This window comes from Thamnophis elegans, chromosome 13 (genome assembly GCF_009769535.1).
Source record: "Thamnophis elegans isolate rThaEle1 chromosome 13, rThaEle1.pri, whole genome shotgun sequence".
Classification (NCBI taxonomy): domain Eukaryota; kingdom Metazoa; phylum Chordata; class Lepidosauria; order Squamata; family Colubridae; genus Thamnophis; species Thamnophis elegans.
The window spans coordinates 35,015,487-35,039,576 of record NC_045553.1 but is presented as its reverse complement, the minus strand read 5'-3'; the positions used below and the strand labels follow the sequence as shown (position 1 = coordinate 35,039,576).

The 24,090-nt window shown below is 42.8% G+C and overlaps 1 protein-coding gene across 1 annotated transcript in view; it reads right to left on the bottom strand.

Moving 5' to 3' along the window:
* The window catches only part of NUDCD3 (NudC domain containing 3), a 53,882-nt gene that overhangs the window by 20,223 nt on the left and 9,569 nt on the right, over window positions 1-24,090 (bottom strand). Inside the window, exon 3 of the mRNA XM_032229965.1 lies at window positions 11,121-11,253. Coding sequence (XP_032085856.1) covers window positions 11,121-11,253 — 133 coding nt within the window. The remainder of the gene's footprint in view (window positions 1-11,120; window positions 11,254-24,090) is intronic.

Sequence of the window (24,090 nt, the reverse complement as noted above, 5' to 3'; positions counted from 1 at the left end):
TGGCAGCGGCGGCGGTGCCCTGGGTCTGCAGGGAGAGCTGTGCCAGGGCATCGTGAGGCTGGGAGGCACGTGAGCGAGAACGGAACAGCCCCTCCTGTAACCCCTCTCTCCAGCTGTGCGGAGCGCCATTCACTGGCATTTTGAATGTGCCAAGCCGCGGGAGCTGGGCCGTGACAAACAGATGCTCACGCAGGTTGGCGATACCCCTAGGTCAGTAAATGGCGCTCAGCATGGCTGGAAAGGTGGTTTGCCGGGTTGCTGCTCGTGAGCATGGCCGCTTCATGGCTGCTGCGACAGCGCAATATAGCCTTTCGCCCATGAGGCTGTGCCCAGCTCTTTGGGAGCCCGCTCACAAGAGAGCAGCCGCCCGGCAACCTCAAAACAATAAACCCTCCCCTCATAATAAGGCCCAAGCCATATTTTGTGTGCAAAAAGAAAATAAGACCCTGTCTTATTTTCGGGGAATCACTCAGTTCTAATGCTGGGCAAATAACAGTTATCAATCCACAAAGTATTATTCCATTAAGTCTATAGTAGTAATCTTTCATTGACCAACTCCTTTAATGCTCAGCAAAACAGATCTTTAAAAACAAAGATTCCCTCCAACTTTCATTGTCCTGAGATGGCTACCTGATCTGACCCCCCTCGTCCTACACCAAAGCATGCCGAGCCAAAGATACTGCAAGGAATTTATTAACAGACAGACAGGTCCTTGGCAGCAAACCAGCATAGACAAGCCTTGACAGCAATCCAGCCTGCCAAGCTAGCCACAAAAGTTGTCCAACTTTAATGAATGCGTTGACTCCTGCAAAAGGGGCGTGTGCACAAGCATTCCTTTTATAGTCTTGAGAGGAGCCTAATTACCACCAGCTGAGTGCAATTATCTCCTGTAACTGCGTAAACTGCTCCTTACGCCTATTAGCTTTTCAATGCCGAGCATCCAGGAACAACTCCCTTGTCTCCTCCCCACTGCTCCAATTCATGACGTCCGGATCACACTCCCTTGAGCCGAGATGGTGCAGTGGTTAAATGCAGCACTGCAGGCTACTTCAGTTGACTGCAGTTCAGCAGTTCGGCTGTTCAAATCCCACTAGGCTCAAGGTTGACTCAGCCTTCCATCCTTCCGAGGTGGGTAAAATGAGGACCCGGATTGTTGTTGGGGGCAATATGCTGACTCTGTAAACCGCTTAGAGAGGGCTGAAAGCCCTATGAAGCGGTATATAAGTCTAACTATTGCTATTGATTGCTTGTCTCCTCCCCACTGGTCCAAGGCTCAGGCGCCTCCTGATGGCCAACCAGCCTCTCTGTGCCCTGCTTGGAGTCGGAACCCTGTCCAGGGTCCTCCACATCCTCCAGAGCCGACTCATAGGGCCCCTCGCTGTCGGAGTCTGGTGGCAGCTCCAACAGCTCCTGCTGGGCCACAACAGCTACCATAAAGGATGGAAGCAAGCAGAAATAATGACCTGTATGGACTGCTAATTATATGCGAATAATTCAACATACTCCAGAAACTGAGTAGCCCAAAATTGCAACTTAATAATAGGAGGAAGAGGAAGAGGGAGTTCACAGAAGAAAGAGTCTTAGTGAGCTAGGAAGATGCACATCTTAGAATAAGCCACGTTTAAATGTGGCCAATGTTAAATCAATTTAATTTCGGTATCCTACATCGGCTAAACAAAAACCATTTTTTCTGGTTTTGTTTCTGATGACGAGGATTAGTCTTTCTTGGCAAAATTGCACCATGCTTCAGCCGATGAGAAAAGAAAGAGTGAAATAAGGAAATAAGATTAAGTGACTACAATATTGGTCCAACTGTGGATTGCAAGGGTGGTAGACACCATCACTGCTTCTTTGTGCTGTTCATTAAAAAGGTTTGAGATCGGGGGAAAAAGCCCAACTCACCCATCCTCAAGATGTTGCACTAGGCAAGGAGAAACAAATTGCCACTGCTCCCAAATCACAGATTTGTTGTGGTTCACTCATGCCCAACTCTTCACAGTCCCATGCACCACAGCATGCCAGGTTCCCCTGTTCTCCCATCTCACAGAATTCGCCCAAATAAAACCCCAGGGGCACTAGGAAAAGGCTAACATTACAGATAGTCCTCACTTAATGACCTATCACTTAGCAAACATTTGAAATGACAAAAGGATTGTTCAAAAAAGTATTTACAGCCCAATTTTGACGTTCTGACAGCTGCAAACACACACATACCATGGTCACATGGCTGCATTTCGGGTGTTTGGCAACCAGCTTGCATTTGTGACCATTTGCAGTGTTAGGAATATAATTCTAACGGTTGGGTTGGCAATATATAAATCATGTAACAATGTTGTACCTGTTTCTTTAAACCAGTGGTAGTCAACCTGGTCCTTACTGCCCACTAGTGGGCGTTCCAGCTTTCATGGTGGGCTGTAGGGGTTTGTTGTAACTCTGCTTTATAAATGTTATAAAGTAAAGTTACTTCCCTACTTTATAAATCACCATTACTGTGAAACCGGTGGGCAGTTAGAAAATTTTACTACTAAGAGAGATACAAAAGTGGGGAGTAGGTATAAAAAGGTTGACTACCCCTGCTTTAAACCATACTGTAAAATGTGATTGGTTGCTGTTTTCCTCAATCGGCCATAAGAGGGAGCCAGAACGACTGTTAGCTCTCTCTCTGTTTGTTAGATACTGGGCTGATCTAATCTGAGTGTCGTGAGCTATTGTAAATTTTGCAACTGTTAGCAAACTTTGTGTAGCGAACTGATTATATGATGCTGGACTATGTTATTTGGATTATCCCTTAACTGAAAGACATTGATGACTGACTTTCTTAACTGTGTATGACTTGGACTGTTTGATGGACTCTGATACCTCTATTTCCACGAAAATAAAAGCCTATTGAAACTGCAGTGTCTCTGTATTCTGGTTTGTGTGTTCTCCAACACAACTCTCACAACGCTTCGCTGAACGTACTTGCTCTCCCAACGGGGAGCTTACCTAACCTGCAGTATCCTGCAGGTATGTGATTGGGGTTTTCAATTTTTTTGCAAGGGGCTCCAGTGTTTCTTTCCGGTTTCCAGCAAAAAAAAACCGCCATTGTATAAAACGGATTCACTCAATGATTGCTGTGTTTATTTAATGGCCACTGCAAATAGGCTGACATGTGGCCCACTTAGAAACCACAACAACATACAGCCACAATTCCAGGGTTAATTACAGTTATAAGTCAAGAACTACCCGTATAGCAGGAAAAACAAACAGCCATTATGACTCTGGAACATTATGGAGATCAAGGTTAAAATCCTTGGTGTGAGAAGCTAAATCTGGTTACGATATAGGGGACAACCCTCCAAGCTGTAGACTGGACAGCAGTTTCTAAATTCACGATGTAAGGAAAAACTCCTGCTTTGCAAGCAGCCCTTTTTCAGTTTTCTTGGCTGACGTTTTCCCGAAAGCTTTAAAGAAAAACAGTTTTTCATACAGCGCACAATTTATGGCATCTTCTGCCACAAGAAGACCAATTGTTTAGACTGCTTTAAATTTCAAGAGTAGATAAATTTATAGAGGAAGGGCTATAAATAAGTATTGCCTAAGACCATTTAATGAAGCTTCACGTTCGGAGGCGATATGCCCCACCGAGTGGGAACGAGCAATAATTGACAACTATAAAGAATTTGTGGGGAACACTTGATCTTGAGCTTGATACACGGGAGGCTGACCCTTGGATAATCTATCTGTTTCAGCTCACAAATAATGCTAGAGGTTAACCTCAGCTGAATGTTAAATGTATAACCTTGGGTTTGTGTTGTGGCCCAGCAGGAGCCGTTGGAGCTGCCACCAGACTCCAACAGCCAGGGGTGTTATGAGTTGGCCTTGGAGGATGTGGAGGACCCTGGACAGGGTGTCGACGCCAAGCAGGGCGAGGAGAGACTGGTTGGCCACCAAGTGGCGGCAGAGCATTGGATCAAAGGGAATGTTCCTGAAAGTATTTGGGAGTTGTATCAGGAGGCAAGCAGGCTTAGGTCTACTCAGCGTAAAGGACAAAGGAGATGATTGCGAGCAGCTGTTGCTCATTGGGATCCTCGCCTATGTATAAAGAGACTGCTGGTGCCATGCCCTGGTTGCAGAAGTCAACGTTCCATTCCGTTCCTGTTCGAGTGATGGTTCTTGTTCGCGTTTACTAACTAAGAGAAGCCAACTTGGATAAGTGGTTTTGAGATAAGAGAAGCCGGGTTTGCATTTTGGTGTGACTTTCTGCCAGAGCTATTAGGACTTTTTGCCAGCGCTAATTATTTGTGTTTATTTTGGGCTCGCAGCCAGCAAGAGCCGGGACTGATAAAAAACATTCCTTTGAACGTTCTGATTGGCTTTCGTTTCTGAACGGACAAAGTGGGGGTCAGAACAGGTTTATATACTTGCCCTTTCTCCCTTCTCTTCTGGCACAGACACAACTGATTTGAAAGTCTTGGGTTTTACTTTCAATTAACTTGGGTTGTTCTGAAGCAGCATTGTGATTAATTATAATTTAAGAAAAAATGTGTTTTTTAATCTCTACATAAGATACCCCTTTTTTGGTGTATGCCTTCAAGTCAGTGTCAACGCCTGCTAATTGCCCGGGCAAGCAATTTTATTGGCAAGATTTTTGGAAGTGGTTTGCCACTGCCTCCTTAGGGCAGAGAGGGAGTGACTGGCCCAAGGACACCCAGTTGGCTTTGTGCCTAAGGCAAGGCTAGAACTCACAGTCTCCCGATTTCTATCCTGCTGCCTTAACCACTACATTAATTTGGCACTCCCGATTATTCTACCTTGTCCCAGTTGGGATATATCAAGAAAATGTAGCTTGTGAAAAACGGAAGCAACAGTTTCTTCAATTAAGCTGGAGGTGAAAGAACACAATACAGGTTTTTCTGCTACCTGTTCTTAGGATGTGTAGGAGAGAAAGTGCTGCCTAGTGATTAAAGCACAGGTTAGAAAGCAGGAAATGATGAGTTGTAGTTCCATTTTAGACAGGAAAGTCAGCTGGGCAACCCTGGGCCCTTCACTCTCTCTCATCCCAACTCACCTCACAGGGTTGCGGGGGAAATAGGAATAGGAAGGGGTGCTGGATATGTTCGCTACCTTATTTGTAAAATATGATAAAGGTGGGACACAAATAAATCAATATGGCTGGCTTCAAAATGGTGAGCACCTGGGCAATCAAAATCTGCTTGTTTTAATAAGTATTGCATGCAATGAAGGTAAAAAAGAGGCTGGTTTGCCTTCCCAATTCCCATCCACCATTCTGAAGCCGGTGAGTGTTGCTGCAAACACCTTTGTAGGTACCGATTCCTCTGCTAAGCAGCCGTGTTGTGTTGCCCTGTGTGTGTCAGCTGACTCTCTCACAATTCTGATAGGGAGCTAATGCGAACTGAAGCAGATGTACCAAGAGGGAATGCTTGATTCATCTGCCCTGAATCACAAGGGAAGAAAAACAAATCACTTTACACATGGGGGGGAAATGCCTACCCATGGCGTTCTTGCTCTAGCAGCGTTTCCGATATCGGGAAATCAGAACAAAAAAGACCACACTCTAACTATTCCGGTCACTACATTGCCTCTCCCTGCATACATCTTTCCTCTCCCCCTCCATAAGAGGACTGTAACAGAGCTCTGTAGACTGATAGAGATCAACTGCATCCCTCTGTTGCTTGGAAAAGAGAAACAAGGAAAGGGTAGGAAAATGGAGAAGGGTGAGGAGAGGTATTGCAAATTGGGGGAGGGAGAGGCTCCTTCAAGTGAAGAATGTCTCCTGGTGACATCACACACAGAGAGATATCATTCCCTTGGTTAAAAAAAAACCATGAAAGTAGATTGATTGTGCCTTCTTGGGGATGTTATTTTTCAAGTCCCCACTCTAGCCCATTCCTTTGGATTGTATGGTGACTCCCAGATTCCACCTTGTTTGGCTATTAAGCAAACATGAGAAAGACTTCAGGGAAAACATGTTTCCTTTCCAGAGAACTCCCAATCTAAGCATGATTGTCTTCTGTCACTGCAAAGTCATGGAATGAAGACTGCTTATAGCTCTGGAGCAGAAGTCTGGGGGCAAAGTAACCTAATGAGGAATCAAACGGTCCCTCCAAAATAGGAGTCACCAGAATCCAGCCTAACTCCTTTCTCTTTTGAGTCGTCAATCCACAAAGCCAGATGATAAGATTCCTGTTGTGGCCCAGCAGGAGCCATTGGAGCTGCAAACAGACTCCGACAGCGAGGGGTCCTATGAGTTGGCTCTGGAAGATGTGAATGACTCTGGACAGGGTTCCGACTCTGAGCAGGGACTAGAGAGGCTGGTTGGCCACCAGGAGACGCCTGAGGCATGGAGCAGTGGTGAAAGCCAAAGGGAGTTGGTCCCTGAGGTCAGGCCTTGGAGCAGTGGGGAGGAGCTACAGGAGGTGGTCCCAGATGCCAAACAAAGGCGGGCAGATAAACGCCAAGAGCATCTACGCAGATACAGAAGATAATTGGACCCAGGTGGTTGTAATTAGGCTCCTCCCAAGAGAGTATATAAGGAAAGACTTTGGGAGGAGGCTGTTTACAGGATTCAACTGATATACTAACGCTGGAGAAGCTCTCGTGTGTATTTCTTATCTTGGAAGTCTGGATTGCTGCCAAAGTATTGTCGGTGTGTTAATTTACTGTGAATAAATCATCTAGCAGTAATCTTGTCTTGGAGTGCCTTGGTGTATTGGGGGGGGGGGGGTCAGAACAGATTCCCCACCTCTGCTACATGCTTTATGAACAGACTTCAACCATCTTATAAATCCTCTCTACAAGCCACTTCGGTGGCAGAAGAAGCAGATCTAGCAATAACCAATATTTAACTCCGCAAAGCATAGTCCTAGAAAAGGCATCCTGTTAAACCACATAAAATTTCCTATTCAGAAAAGTATAGGAAAGGCATCCTGGTAAAACCACATCCCTCAGGAAAATCTAGTCGAAATCAATGAGATTGTTTACACAATGTTAGCTCTGTGTTGATTATATCAGTTTTAACAGCAGCCGGGCAAAAGAAGTATTGGTTGATGTTCCTGTGCAAGGAGTCTCCACCCAAACAGAGATGCTCATTCTATTACTTTTTCATGGATAGGAACTACAAATCAAAATTAAGATTTTCAATTCACTTTACACATTGAAAGATTGGATCTGAGTAAAGACAGAAAGCTAAATCAAATACTGTGTAGTTATGCTGGAGAAAATGAGTCCCAAAGATATCTTTTCTGGTGGGGGGTTGTTGTTGTTGTTGTTGTTGTTTTTTGGCAACCATCATAAATCTGCATATCATTTTTCTGCATTTCACATGCAGTGGGAAGGGTGAGAAGGAAACTCAAACTAACTCTAATAATAACCCTACCTTTATTTTATTTGGTATACTATGGGATAGAGTTAAACTTGACTTTCAAAATTATGTTATGCCACTGTCAACCTTACAAGGTAGACCAGATGAGGAAATCAACTCCAGAAGATGACTATGGAGATACTGTAGGATATAGCAATAGCAATAGCAGTTAGACTTATATACCGCTTCATAGGGCTTTCAGCCCTCTCTAAGCAGTTTACAGAGTCAGCATATTGCCCCCACAGTCTGGGTCCTCATTTCACCCACCTCGGAAGGATGGAAGGCTGAGTCAACCTTGAGCCGGTGAGATTTGAACCGCTGAACTGCAGATAACAGTCAGCTGATGTGGCCTGCAGTACTGCACCCTAACCACTGCGCCACCTCGGCTCTTAGAATAGAAATCTTGCAAGTCTGCTTGTGTTTTATCTTCCTCCCTCTTAGGTCCCTTTAAGTCAGGGAGCAACCAGCCTGAGGTCTGCTGTCTCCTTTCCCCAGGCTTCAGGAATGCTTCTGTTTTTGTTTCTATAACAGTTCCTGAATATTCCCTTCAACGCCATCTCCAAGGTCCTCTACCTCTTACTCGCTATAGTAAAGAGAATTCCTGGCCTCCCTGCTATGTCTGTTTACTCAACTTGGCCTACTTTGAAGGGCTGATGCTGGAGGGAGCAGTTTTGACCCATTTTTAAAAACGTTTCAGGGGTTTCAGAGTGCTTTAATAGCAACCACTGTGTTTCCCCAAAATAACCCCTAGCTTGGTTTTTACGTCTGCATCCAATATAAGCCCTACTACCAAAGTAAGCCCTACTTAAGAGCCTGCGCAGCCAGCTCGTTGCTCGTGCACCTCACAAGGTGAGGTGAGGCGAGGCAGAAGACATCCATGCCCTCACATCTGCTTTGTGGTGGCAGCATTGGCAGCCATGTCCAGCAGGAGCCCATGTGGCCGCCAGCCCACTTCTGCTTCCTCACGGGCGCAACAGAGAAGGCCGAGGGGCACACTGGTGCTGTGGCCACGAAGCAAGGCATGTGCCCCATACCGGCTTACCTCAGGGCCCGCACAGACAGGCCATCCACCCCCTGACACCTCCCTTGTGGCGGCAACACCAACAGCTATGTCCACCAAGAACCCATGTGGCCACCGGCCCACTTAGTAATAGCAATAGCAGTTAGATTTATATACCGCTTCATATGGCTTTCAGCCCTCTCTAAGCGGTTTACAGAGTCAGCATATCGCCCCCACAGTCTGGGTCCTCATTTCACCCACCTCGGAAGGATGGAAGGCTGAGTCAACCTTGAGCCGGAGAGATTTGAACCGCCGAACTGCAGATAGCAGTCAGCTGAAGTGGCCTGCAGTACTGCACTCTAACCACTGCGCCACCTCGGCTCTTCTTCTACTTGTTCACAGCTGCAACAGAGTAGGAGGCCAAGCAGCAAAGTGATGCCGTGGCCACGAGGGGAGGGGAGGGAGGGATGGAGTTCCCCACGTGCCCTGCACCAGCTTCCCTCAGGTCCTCCACAGCCAGGCCACCCACCCCTAACCCTAACCCTCAATGAAATTCGTTTGACACCCCTGATTTAATGGTAGATGTAAAGAGAATTACATTTTGACCCCCAGACAAGATTATGGAGAAAAGAAAGAGCTATTCCATCAAGTTCAGGAAAGGAATCGTGGCGGACTCTTGGGGCAAGAATTTTACGGCTTGCTGCAAAGAGAAGAAGTCGGATCTCCGTATGGTCTGAAAATGGCGAGCAGAGTATGGTAACCTCCGTCAACAGGTGGACAAGGGAAATGCTAAGAAGCGCAGATCAGCAACCATTATTTCCTGAACTGGAAGACACAAAGTCTGTGAATGGATTGCTGACAAGAGAGCAAAGTCTTTGGTTGTGTGCACGGCCAGCCTTCAAGCATATGCCCTTGTAATGGTACTATAGTTAGAGATATCCCCAGAAGAATTCAAAGTATCCCTACACCGGATGGCTTCCTTCATCGATATGAACTGTTTCTAAGAAGATCGACAACACTGTTTAACCTGGAAGATGCTAAACTTATTAAACATGCACTTGCATTCAAGTCCTTGGTTGATGGCATCAACTTTTCTAAATAACAACTCTCAAACATGATTGCTAGAGATGAAACTGCAGTGCTTATGGACCAAGGATCTCAAAAAGCAATTAATCAGAGGGGTGCCTCGTCAACCTACATTCCCTCCACTGCTTATGGAAGTACACGTTACCTTTATTTGTCCGGATGGAAACAAAGCTCCACCTCTAATCATCACTAAGGGCAGGAAAGATAAGATTGAACGTGTTTTCAGGCATTTATGTTCTTGAAATAAAAAAAAAAGCCTGGTGCACAAAAGCAGTTCTAAGGAAGTGGGTCAATTGAATGCTGCCACCTGTTCTGTGAGGTGGCCAAAGAGGGCTGCTAGTTTGGGATTCAGCCAGCACTCGCTGCGCGAAAGACATGAAGAAGTTCCTTGCAGAGAGAAAAATAGATCAAATGATGATCCCTGCAGGAATGACTGCCTATCTCCAGACTCTTCATATTGCAATGAACAAACCATTCAAGGACCATCTGCACGTGGAAACCAATGACTGCAATGGAGAGAAATCAGTATGAAAACTTTGTGAAGCCTAGCCGGTCAGAGATGATAACTTGGGTGAAAAATCCATGGGATAAAATCACTGACACCTGTGTCACCAATGTATTACGAGCAGGCTACAGGGACAAGAAGTGCTCTTTTAAGGAGACCTCTATTGCTAGACATGAGAGATTGGGGCCAATGGCTCTATAGGAAATGGAGTCACAAGAAATTCAGTCATGTCACCTTCTAGAACATCGTTATAACTCTCTAAACCTTGAATTCCGCCCGGAGGGACTGTTAGGGTTTGGCATGGTGGTTGCCTAGGGGGATGGATTAGTGTTAGGCGTGGATGGCCTGGCCGCGAGGGCCCTGAGGTAAGCAGGTGTGGGGCACAAAGTTCCACATACACATACCACCTCATTGGTGCGTCACTTGGCCTCCTGCTTCATTGCAGCTGCGAGGAAGCAGAAGTGGGCCAGCAGTCACACAGGGTCTTGCTGGATGGGGCTGCTGGAGCTGCCAGTACGAGGCAAGGCAGGGGTCAGGGTGTGGATGGCTTGGCTGCGGGGGCCATGAGGTGAGCCAGTTAGCTCCACCACCCCCACCGTGGTCCCCTGCCTCATTGCAGCTGCAAGCAAGTAGAAGTAGGCCTCCCATACATGGGGAAAAATAAGACATTCCCCAGAAATAAGCCCTAGTGCTTATTTTGGAACCCCCAAAATATAAGACTGGGTCTTATTTTCAGGGAAACACGCTAGCAGCATTAAGCCCACTGGACCTCCTCATTGCAGTTTTAATTTAAAAGCGAAAGGAGGGTTTTTTCCAAATTTTGACAACACAATCTCCACAAACTGGCATCCCAGGAGCTATCTAGATCTTTTCTAACTGAGGAGATCAGGAGTTGGGACCTGTGATATTATGCCATCAATATACCTGTGGTTTTCCCTTTACATTTTAATCTGGCTAATGGCAATCCAGACTTGCTTAATGATGGAGGATGACTGAAAACGGCTGCAGCATTCTGCGAGTTTGGACTGCTGTAGGATAGCATCATTATTCTTAACCATGAAAGCAGCAAGGGAAGAATTCTAAGCAGAGCTACATTGGACATTTTACTAGGAAAGGCGGGGACTCTGTCAGCCAGTGAGCCAAAAAACCTCTAATACTCTCATTACCTGTCTGCCTTTCAGAATATGTTTGGGTACTGGAACTTTAATTTCCAGGTCGCTATAGTCCTGAGACCAAGTGTAGTTCTCTCGCACAGCTCCATTATAACTGTCAGAATTTGCCTGGAATTGTTCCTGTTTCCTAAGGAAAAATAGAGAAAAGAATGAATGTCAATTGGATCGACATAAGAATAGCAATAACATTATAAGGAATATACCAATTCTAGGAGGGCTTCAGTCCACCTTTACCAAAACCTTTCCCAAGATGTAACTCTTGCTCCTATTATCACCTTTAGATGACGATTTACATCCAGCCTTCTACACACCTGACACATTATTGGCTTTTGACTCTCAGGATTATTAGGCAGCCGCATTTTACTGGCTACAGGCAAAATTCAGAACTTTATTCCAATAGATCCAAGGTGAAGAAGCTAGTCTACATCGAGTTCCATAAGGCTGGCTGATGTGCCAGCTTAAAATGGACTATGGAGCTTTCCCAGAAATAAGACAAGTTTTGATATTATTTTGTGGCAGAAAGCAACAAATAACAGAAATTGATTATTCTAGACAAGAATAACTGTCTTTATTCAGAAGGTGGCTATATCTCTTTAGGTTATTCAACTTCACTATCTTCCCTACCCTACCTCCTCCTCTACATAGCGAAATCTTGTCTAGTTCTGGGCAGCCTCCAAGACAAAAGGAAAAGTTAAAAATAGCATAACAAAAGGGTAATACAGTCAGACTTAGTAACATGGGAGAGAAATCTCTTCTTTCCCAAAGAATCATAACATGGGGACAGGATGAGACAATGGAACCCCCAAATCCACAAAAATTACTTTCCCCTCAATTTTTTTTTCTTTTTCCTGTATATGACATTTGTATTTAATTCTATTATTTAAATTTGCTGAATTATCACAGTGGCAGAAGTCCTGCCTTTTCTGAGTCACTGCAAAATCCAGGCACACTTTCCTTGGTCTGGATCATCCCTGGGATAGAGAAGTAGCCTTAGCTTCCAGTAATGGATTTGTGAGAACATTCTTGAGGAATAGGGTGAAGAGATGCTGCCTATGGACAGAATGGGACAACTCACCATGGCCAACTTGTCATGGGACAACTTGCTGAGGGACAATTCATTATTCAAAATAATTTTTAAAAAATATTTTAATTTTTGTCATTCACATTTCATTTTGTCCCTCCTTTGGCATCCTTTCTTTAATAATTTGATTCCACCATTCTTCATATTAATGTAACTCTTGTCCCTCAGCAAGTTTTCCTGCAGTTAGTTGGCCAGGGTGAGTTGTCATAGACCCACCTAGGGAATGGCCGGATAAAAGAGGGCAAAGCCCGCAGCTGCCTAAAGGCGCAGAGAAAGAGTCTTAGAAGAGACTCCCTTCCTTAAGCTCTCAGACTAAAAGGGAGACAGTGGCAGATGTGTACTTTCAGACTTGCAAGATTGACGTCAATGTTCACGGGAAGATCAGACAGGAAACACGACCAGATGCGCTAATTCTACTTTATTGTAAGGCTACATTAACAAAAAAGTCTGAAAGTATAAAATTCACTAAGAAAGGTATATAACCACTTTTCAGCTTACCAAAACTAAAATGTCAAACATTTTGAAAAGAAATTAGCTTGGTTAATGCAAAAGAACTGTGGGTGTTGAACTGCTCAGGAAAAAAAAATAAGCCACTTACATAAATTATACCTGAGCAATATTTAAAGTGGGAATTTCCTTTTGTTTCTGTCTAGCTTCAGGGATCTGTGTGATTATACATCAATTCTCACTGGAAACCAAATATAAGTTAGTGCATTTGTTTATTATCCTACTGCCTATTTTAATGAAAAATATTACATTTACGTCCCACAACTTCTCAAATGATCTTCAAATTAAGGAACTGAGTAGAGTTTAGATAGCAAGTAATATTTGCATGCATACTTTCATGCATACCCAGTGAGGAGAATTTGTGAAATATCAGAGAAAGAAAATGAGGAGGAAAGGAAGCATTAAGAAGCAAAACAGTTTAAAAAAAGGCAAGTAAAACGTTATCAGATTATAAAATTTAAAAATAATCTTAGTCACTGTAGATTTATTGTAGATTAAAAAAAAAATGGCAAACTCCAGTGGTGGCCAGGCCTCTGGATGAGAAACAGCTATGTACTTCAAGATAAATTAGAATGGAATTAGGTAGAAATACTTTGGTGCAATTCTAGACAGTAGTTAGGACATCAGTTAGAAACAATATACACTATATTGCCAAAAGTATTCACTCACCTGCCTTTACTCGCATATGAACTTATTGTGAGTGACATCCCATTCCTAATCCATAGGGTTCAATATGATGTTGGTCCACCCTTTGCAGCTATAACAGCTTCAACTCTTCTGAGAAGGCTGTCCACAAGGTTCAGGAGTGTGTTTCTGGGGATTTTTGACTATTCTTCCAGAAGCGCATTTGTGAGGTCACACACTGATCTTGGACCTGTTTATGTGGCCTACCACTTAGTGGCTGGGTTGCTGTCGTTCCCAAACACTTCCAGGTTCTTATAATACAGCCGACAGTTGACTGTGGAATATTTAGGAGCGAGGAAATTTCACGACTGGATTTGTTGCACAGATGTCATCCTATCACCCACACTGGAATTCACTGAGCTCCTGAGAACGACCCATTCTTTCACAAATGTTTGTAAATCAGTCTGCATGCCTAGGTACTTGATTTTATACACCTGTGGCCATGGAAGTGATTGGAACACCTGATTCTGATTATGTGGATGGGTGAGCGAATACTTTTGGCAATATAGTGTATGTTGATGTTGATCTTAGTTCAATATTAAGATCAAATTAAGAAGAAATCCAGCCCAATTCATCTGAAATGTCAAGCAAGTCTTTTGTTTTGTTGCTTCTAACAGAAATAAACACAATGGAATTAAAAGTTATCCATGTTTGTACAGAAATGCAAGCCAGGGAGCCAGATAAAAAGGGATCTTAAACAAAGAGAACTGAAGTTGTAAAGCAGCGATGGCAAACCTTTTTTGTCTCGCATGCCATAAGCGGGGCGAGCGCAGGGGGGTTGTGTGCGGGCCTGCTGCACCCATAATGCAATGTGTGACACACCCCCAGTGCGCATGCGCGTATGACAGGCACAACCCCCACATTTTTTGCATGCTTTTTTCTCCCTCCCCAGGCTCCAGAGGCTTTATAGGAGCCGGGGGAGGGCGAAAACAGTAAAGTATAAGAATTAGCTCAATCTTTCAGTTTTTCATAATAATCGCCGAGGACAGGAATTCACACTTATAAGTAAGTGTGTTTAGGCACTGCTTATCCCTAAAATGATCAGGACACTCTATGCTCAAACAGCGGGTGAAGATGTTCAAACCGTCTGCTGAAAACCATTAACTCAGTTAACCTCTCGTGACAGGCTGAAGTTAATATGAAATGCAAAACGCATAGGTTGCATCTATACTGACCAAGGTTGATTGGCTTCTAATGCCCAAGAGGGTCGTTTGTTGTAGGAGTAAGTTTATTAAAAATTATTAAAAATTCAATTCATTTTTCTGCGCTACCGAAAGAAATAGATTGTCAAGATTAAGAAAAAAAAAGGATAATAGCAGAAAAGGTCTTTCCAGAATGGTTCAAACATGGTTAGAATACAGTGGGCAATCATCTTTTTTAAAAAAAGTAGTTTGAAGAGGGAAACTAAAATTATCACAGATTAATCCTCATCCCTTGAAAAAACGCTAAAGAGACCAAGCCCTTTCAGTTAAGGGCAGTCAAATAAATGGGGGGGGGGGGGGATTTTCCCCACCTACAGTATTAAAATGAAGGGCCATTCAATTAAATGGACAGGTGACAGATCAGAGGGATCCAGCATACAGGGAGTGAAAAGCTTCTAGCACACGACACAGGTAGTCCTCAACTTACGATCATTATTGAGCCCAAAATTTATATTGCTAAGTTGGACATTTGTTAAGTGATGTTTGCCCCATTGTACAACCTTTCTTATCACAGTTGTTAACAGTTGTTTAAGTTAGTAACACACTTGTTAAGGTAATCTGGCTTCCCCGTTGACTTCGCTTGTGAGAAGGTCAAGAAAGTTAATCCCATGACCCTGGGACACTGCAACCGTCATAAATATAAGTCAGTTGCCAAGTGTCTCAATCAGTGGCAAAATTCAATTTTTTTTGCTACCGCCTCTATGGGCGTGGCTTTGTGGGCGTGGCAGGGGAAGGATAATGCAAAATCTCCATTCTCTCCCCACTCTGGGGGCAGCCAGAGGTGGTATTTGCTGGTTCCCCAAACTACTCAAAATTTCCGCTACCGGTTCTCCAGAACCTTTCAGAACCTGCTGAATTTCACCCCTGATCTGAACTCGGATCACGTGGCCATGAGGATGCTGCGATGGTCATGTGGAAAACAGTGACAGTTCACTTTGTGACCAAAGTTACAACGGCACTAAAAAAGTGGGTTATAACCATTTTTCACACTCATGATGGTTGCCATATCCCCATGGTCATATGTTTAGCATTTAGATGCTTGGCAACTGACTCATATTTATGATGGTTGCAGTGTCCAGAGGTTATGTGATTCCCTTGTGCAATCTTCTGATAAGCAGTCTATAGGGAAGCCAGATTCATTTCACTAATGGGTTACTCACTTAACAACTGCAGTGATTCACTTAACAACTGTGGCAAGAAAGAGCATAAAATGGAGCAAAATTCACTTAAGCAATGTTTCATTTAGCGAGAGAAATTTTGAGTTCAATTGTGGTTGTAAATCAAGAACTACCTGTACTCAAGATTAACTAAAAAAAAAACAAAAAAAACCTAAAAACTTTCTATAAACTTTGCAATTCCTCTAAATAAGTCTGTGGGTTGGTAACTTTTTTTTTTGCTCCAGAAGTAACGACACACTTCTGAACACTGAGAATAAGAATCATTTTGATTATGCATTTCTATAGCAGCTTCCCCAATCAGATGATATATTCAGTCGGATGCTAAGTCACGTAAGGTCAATCTAGAAAAATGTCAAATTATTTAGCATCTCAAACATGGTTGGTAAGGGAGCTACTGGCTCAAAGGCAGCATTACTTCGATGAAGCAATATCAACATGAAAGCCTCTTCAACATAATTTGCTTGTGAGATATCCAGAAGTGTTAAGAAACCTCAGATGGAGACTGAATTCTGAATTATATTTATTCTGCAGATTGGTAAACGACAGAATTAGAGGTGTTTTTATATTATCTAGGAGACAAGACAAATTGATAATCTTCTTAACGAAGTTCCTCGGGGAGGAAATCAGACTCTGTACAAAATTATTTCTTCCTCAATCGCTCCTACCATACACACAACTTCACTATAGCCGAGATGAAACATCGCAATGTAATCTTCTCTTGGGGAACTCTAGCAGCACGAGGAGAAAATGCATGTGGAAGGAATCCTGTGGTCCACTTTTCAGTTGTGAAATAAAATCTGGCAGATTCACCCTCCCTTTCTAGCTTGCAGTTAAGTACAGGGAAATATTCCTTGCCAGCGTCAAGCCTCAGATAGCCTTGCAAGACAGACAGCTGATCTCTAGCTTTTTCAAAGTTGTCCAAGGCAGAGTGCCAGATTGTGAACTCTCCCACTCTCTTCCTGGTTGGCAGGAAGTACGGAGCCATCGGCAACACTGCCGTTCACGTTGCAATGTGGTGCTTCACCTTTGCTTGTCTAAAGCAATTCCCCCCCCAAAAAAAGGGGGGGGGAGAAGCAGAAGAGAAGTGGGTGACCTGGACCAGAAGCCCTGCTGCTGGCTATCAACATTTATCAAAACAATCAATCAAACCACCACAAAAAAAAAACAGGTTCTGTAATGGTGCAAAAATAAAGAAGAGGCCATAACGGAGTCTACAAAAGTTCTCTCATTGGATCATCATTTCCATGGAGACGGTCGTTATGGCAACACAGAACAAACCTTGCTGATCCCAGCTTCCTAAAATGCTTGGAGATTTCGTGAGCCAAATTGGACGACAAATAAAACAGGAAAGCAGAGGGAAAATATGATGCTTGCATTAAATACAAATCTTTCTCTTTCAATCCCCTGCCCTCCGGTAAATATATTGGAACAACAAATAGAACTTCAAGAGCATGAAATTGGTTAATATTCATATAACCGAATAGAGAAACTTCAGAAATGTTAAACACTGAAGTTTCTCTGCTGAAGGGCTTGTGATAGACCTGTCCTTTGTATCTGCTAGCTCTAGATTTTCAGGGTCAGTTCTGATAGTTTTGACTCATAAATCCTCAAAAGCCCCCATATTTTATTTTCTGCTCTATAGGGGGTACATTGGACAGGCCCACACTCTTTGAAATGAAAAAGAACACTTATTGCAGGCCCATTCATGGCTGAAGTAATTAACTTCTCAAAAGATGAAAAGAGGTTTTCTCCTCTGGACAAGGAAGGAAAGAAGGAAGACCACAGAAAACCAAAATGATTCTGGAGCAATTTCTAGAATACCTTAATGAAGAGACCTGGTCTGCCCCACAGGAGCTACAGATTACCTCCAGGCTCCACAATTACTTGGGCATGGTTCAATATTCCATTGAGAAAGAACATTTTTACAAGGCTGAAATATAAATGAATTCATGGAGTGCTGGGTGCTGGATTCATTTGGCCTTCTAAATACATTGTTTTCTGATTCATAAGAAGGACTTCCATCCTTTTAACCTTCCAGAAGACCATGAAGACCCGGCTCTTCCCCCAAGCAAAGACCCCTCTTCCCCCAAGCATTGGGCTAGGATGAGAGCTAGGGAATTGATGGGATGTTGTGGCATTATGATGGAGTATGTGTTGTTTGCAAGGCGGACTGTTATTATCTTTCTTTTTTTATTGAATGTTGTGAACCACTTAGGATTATTATGTATAAGATGGGCAGCCATGTAATTCCCATAAATATGATGTGCCCCCAAATGGTTTTCAAAGCTGACATTGGCAGAATGTGAATCTTATTTAAAAAAAATAATGAGATTGATTGTGACTTTTAGAGTATGGCATCGGCCAATGCTAAGCAGCAAATTGCAATGACTGGGATCAGATTAAAGAAAAATTTTCTTGACTCTGATCAGTAGTTAATTTTTAGTTCATCTGAATCTGTGTTTTATTTACGGCTACAGACAGTGTTAATGCTGAAATTAGACCTCTTAAAAAACCAAACATATACTCAAATTTTATCTTCAGGTTCAGACATTTTGTTCCTCCATAACACAACACTGGTTTTTCAAAGTGGGTTTGCATACTTTTCCTGGCAGTTACCTGAAAAAAATGATGGCCTTAACAAACAAAAAAACAATTCAGGAGATCAATTTTTATTTTCTGACCCCTGTTTATCCACATAAGCAGATATCAGCTTGTTGTGCCTTCCCTCCCTCTCGCCCTCCGAAACACAAATCTGTTCAATAAAAAAGCCTTGGAGTTTAGAGAAACTCAAAAGATGGAGATTCAAAGAACAAAGAAGAAGCAAACCAAGTTAAGTGCTAGCACTTGAACTATTAGCAAAGCTGGGTTGCTAAATGGGAACAGAGCATTACAACGGTAGCTATAAACCCTGTGGAAGTAACATTGTGGGAGACAGTGGGGGGAAAATAAGCTTTTAAATAAAGGGATGGGTTTTGGTCGTGCTTAGCAGACAGAAGGAGCCCTCTACTTTGCCTTGTTTTATTTGCACACGGGTGTGTCTTTAAGGGGAAAGTGAAATCATTAAAAAGATAATCATGAAGAAATCAACTCCTATCAACATCAATGCAGCTGTATGTTATGTATGTATTCCAATTTCTTCTTCTACCAAGGATCTGCAAATAGGCTACTCCATTCATCACTAGAGAGCTGATTTCTTAACTTAATAGATTGAAGAAAAGTTGCCACACTGTCCCTGAACCTAGAAAAGTGTGGGGAAATCTTTCCAGGAGCCTGCTCAGTCTTTACATGTTCAGCGAGCAAATATAATTTCTTGCAGTTTCCTAAATACTGGTCAAAATCTAGGAAGAGATTCAACCACTGCTTCCCTGATGTTTTGTTTTTGTCTTGAGCATGGATAATTATCTCCTTTCCTCTGCAGGAAGAACTGGGTGGTGATACATGGAAATGCTGGCTGTCTATCAAGATTCAACATTAAAATCTGGGGTTTAATTCGCCTTAATGTAATAATGCCTAATTTAATGCCAGATAGGAAATACGATAGAAAACATCTAAGGATTCTTATCTAAAAAAAACCCTATGTAATGTTCTCATTTGATATATATTTGATACTGACATTCTAAAGTAAAGAAGAGCCATGGTGGCGCAGTGGTTAGAATTCAGTACCGCAGGCTAATTCTTCTGATTGCCGGAAATTTGATTTTCACCGTTTCAAGGTTGACTCCATCCTTCGGAGGTCAGTAAAAACCAGTGGGGGCAACATGCAGACTCTGTAAACTGCTTAGAGAGGGCTGTAAAGCACTGTGAAGCAGTATATAAATCTAAATGTTATTGCTATTGATTGTTCATAATCACCAAAATTTTGGGGGTGAGATGTTCTGTTTTTTTTCTTTTTTAAAAACACACACAACTTAAGTCTTAAGTTTAAAAAAAAGGGAGAAAAAGTGAGACGACATTGACAGAACCGAACATTTGCCTGCTAACTGAGCCCAGGTGGCGCAGTGGTTAGGGTGCAGTACTGCAGGCCACTTCAGCTGACTGTTATCTGCAGTTCAGCGGTTCTAATCTCACTGGCTCAAGGTTGACTCAGTCTTCCATCCTTCCGAGGTGGGTAAAATGAGGACCCAGACTGTGGGGGCGATATGCTGACTCTGTAAACCGCTTAGAGAGGGCTGAAAGCCCTATGAAGCGGTATATAAGTCTAACTGCTATTGCTATTGCTATAACTAAGCTATTAACTAACTAAACCAAGTACATGTAAAGTGACAATGAAATGTTCTGTTCCATTCCGCTCTATTCAGTACTTGGTCACTTGTCGGGGGTCACAAAAACTCTCCTAGTGATTATGTGCATTATTTTTCATGATGATCTCTCTCTGACTGGTCTTTCAACTCTTCCAACAGAGCCTTCACTGCCATTATAATGGAGTCCATCCACCTTGCTGCTGATCTTCTTCTACATCTTTCTGCTTTCCCCAACATTAGAGCTTCTCCTAGCGACCGATACAAAATTATTTTAACCGGAGGGTGCAGAAATTGAATTAGGGGCCTCCTGCACATCGTGGCCCTCTTTTGGATTCGAGCATTCGCTTAACAGTTGCCCAGGGCTGAAAAAAGGCCCAAGACTAAGTTGCTTTTCAGGATCATCATGTAAATCCAATGCGACAACTGGGAAATACAGTGAAGATGATAGGAAGAATTTACAGGCAATGCTTGCATTGATACACGAATGGTACTGTGATAATAAGTACCTCAAGCGAGAAGATTCCCCTCCCAAATTAAGTTCAAGACAGGGATGCTATTAAGTATAAAGCACCTAGAGTTTTTTAAAACCTGAGGCTATGCCTCTAAACAGATAAAAGAAAAGGCCGAAAGGTTCATAGCAGCCTACAAAAAATTGTACAAGCTGGAAGAAAGATTTAGTTTCTATGCAAGGCTTTGAGGATTTTCCTCCCAACACTGGGAATAAAAGGGGCAATTACTGTAGTGTCAGGCCTGCATTTATATTCCTTTTAGAATTTTGGCCTGCCACACTTTCTCTTATTTCATTATGCTGTTTCATTAGTATAGTCGATGGGAAGGGGGAATAGAAGGAGTAGGATTGTGGAATGTATTATTTTCATTCTTTACTAGAAGTCAAGGTCATCCTTTGTCTCCGCACTTTCACACCTGACTGGAACCAGTTGGGCGTAGACGCCAGCGTGGAAGAAGGAGATTGGACCATGTGATGGACTGTGTGGGTGTGGGGATAAGATCATGAACTTTTAACTGGGTGGGATTCTGATGTAACTTCCAGAGTTGGAATCCAATAGCACGATGTCAACGTGCCTGTCTTATTAAATTGGAACTTTAAGTATAGTTTTGCCTTCGACTCTGATTTAATTCTGCATGGTATTTGGAACGCTGACATGTAGTTCCATTTGTCTCTACCAAACTACATACTAATCTACATGAATCTAAAAGCCTGGGTCTACATGAAATTCTCCTCCATATACCTACAGGAAAGGTAATGTGTCCGCTGGATCCCAAAGGTGTTTTTTTTCCAAGAGGCAACTGGACTTCCTTATATTTCTTTGAAGACCTTTCGTTTCTCATCCGAGCAGGTCATTAAGGCCAGCTGGAGGTTTATCTGTGTCATGGGGTCACCTGAATAGTGCAAATGGGCGTTGCTCCTTCTTGGAAGGGTTGAAAGGACTGGGTTGTAGACTGGAGGTAGATGATATCCTATCCCTTCCCCTTTGTTGAGAGAGGGCTGCTCAATTTGGACATAAATGGCCTCTTTGACCCCTCTTTCAAACCAGCAGTCTTATTTGTCCAAAATCGAATATGTTTAGCTCTGATGGGAATGGAAGAATTTATACTCCTTGCAGATAGCTGGTCATTTGCATTCTTTTAGAGAGTCATCAAGGTCACCTGATTTTGGACAAAGCAGACTGCTGGTTTGAAAGAGGACTGGGTTGTAGACTGGAGGTAGATGATATCCTATCCCTTCCCTTTTGTTGAGAGAGTTCAATTTGGACATAAATGGCCTCTTTGACCTCTCTTTCAAACCAGCAGTCTTCTTTGTCCAAAATCAGGTGACTTTGATGACTCTCTAAAAGAATGCGAATGACCAGCTATCTGCAAGGAGTATAAGTTCTTCCATTCCCATCATCACAGCTAAAGAAGCTTCTTGGATGAGGGAAATGAAACATCTTCAAAGGAAAACAAGAAAGTCCAGTTGCCTCTTGAATTAAAAGCACCTTTAGGACAACCCGGACATGGATGGCTGAGAATCTCCATAGACGTGTCTGATGGGTTTTTTACCTGATTGAAGAGAAAGATCCTACTGCAAATCCCAAAGCGAACCTTGTTCAGACAGGTTCATTTGTCTAGCTGATTCCTCCCAATTTCATCCCTCACATCTTCTTTTTTAAATCACATTTATAGCTGCTCTGGGCTCAAGACTATAAAATGTATGAATCTATGTATATCCTGAGCATCTGGCAAGAGTCCTAAGAGTGCTTTTCAGTAATCAGAGGAAAAGACAATTGCATCCTTTGCCACTCCATCTTACAGGTAGTCCTGGACTTATAACAGTTCGTTTAGTGACTGTTCAAAGTTACAACAGCACTGAAAAAAGTGACTTATGACCAGGAGTGGGTTGCTAATCCCGTTCCAACTGGTTCGGTTGGAACAGGGCCGGTGGTGTCCTCGTGCACGCGCGCAGTTCACGCATGCGTCTTAGCGCCTGCACGATGCTCCAGCTGCTCACGGAGACTCGCGCAGGAGCTGTATGTGCCATCCAGCTGCTCGCGGAGAATCGCGCAGGCGCTGTATGTGCCATGCGCCTGCATGGAAGTGCAGAAGCCTTCAAAGACCGATAAGGAGCGCGGGACGGCGGGTGGGCCCTTCGCCGTTCCCGGAAGTTACTTACTTCCGGGTTCGCCGACCAACCGGTTCGCTGGGACCGCAAACCGGTTGAAACCCACGCCTGCTTATGACTGTCTTTCATACTTACGACCTTTGTAAGCATCCCTACAGTCACATAATCAAAATTTGGATGCTTGGCAACTGGTTCATATTTATGATAGTTGCAGTGTCCCAGAATCATTTGATTCCGTTCTGCAACCTTTTGATAAGCAAATTCAATGAGGAAGCCAGATTCACTTTACAACCATGTTACTAACTTAACAGCTGTAATGATTCACTTAACAACGTAAAATGGGGCAAAACTCATAAATGTCTGATTGTGGGCTGAATTGTGGTTGTAAGTTGAGCACTGCTTGTACCTTTCCTCATGCATAATCTATTACCCCAAACCTCACAACAAATACTTTTCTTCTTCTATTTTCTTTATTACAGTGTGAAAGAATTCCCAAACTTGGGCAGGTGACCCTCTTAACTAAAACAACCAATCAGGCCGATACAAAATCGCTGGAAGGTTTAGCACTATTTTCTATGATTACATAGATAGAAAAAATAAAGTTGAGATTTTTCAAGACTCTGGAAATTAGGATTTTGAATTACATACAACATCGCTTCAGGGTGAAATAGCAAAATATAAAAATAGCTCCCCTCCCCAAACAGCTAACCTCAATCTGGCAATATACATTTTGCACAGATAAAAAGTCCAAAAGGTTATGCTAGCTGCAGTCCATATATGTATATCCAGAGGACACCTGATTGGTGAAGCTAGACTATGTAATTTCAGCTTCTAATTTAAATAGTATTTTAAAGTTATATCCCTAAGCAAGTTTCTTTTATTTTTTTCATTACTTTTAGGCCAACAGTGTCCAACAGTAACTTAAGACCTGTGGACTTCAACTTTCAGAATTCCCCAGCCAGCCATGTTGGCTGGGGAATTCTGGGAGTTGAAATCCACAGGTCTTAAAAGTTGCCAAGGCTGAACATCCCATTTTAGACACTTCACCTCTAAGCACAGAAATAACTGTAATTATATAAAATCTGCTTAAAAGGTTTTTAACCAGGCAACTAAATTCTCTTCTCTAGTTGTAATTCTTTCCTATTTTATCTCACAGATATCAAAGTACCAAAACCCACTTACATGCATAAAGCCATGACTCTGTTTGAAAGGAGATTTGTACCACAGAGTAACATGACCATTTGTCTGTTAAGACTCAATTTATTTTGTTTGTTCTAATCTTTTTTTTTCCTATGTACACAGCTAATTACATAGATATGTTATGTATTTGCTAAAGGGACTCTGGTCCATAAAAGCTTAGGTATGTTAGGGTAAACACTGCTGCTCTTTGAAATCTGAGTCACTTTAGAAGCAGTGAGTTACAAATTAAAGCAACACAGATCTCATAAAAG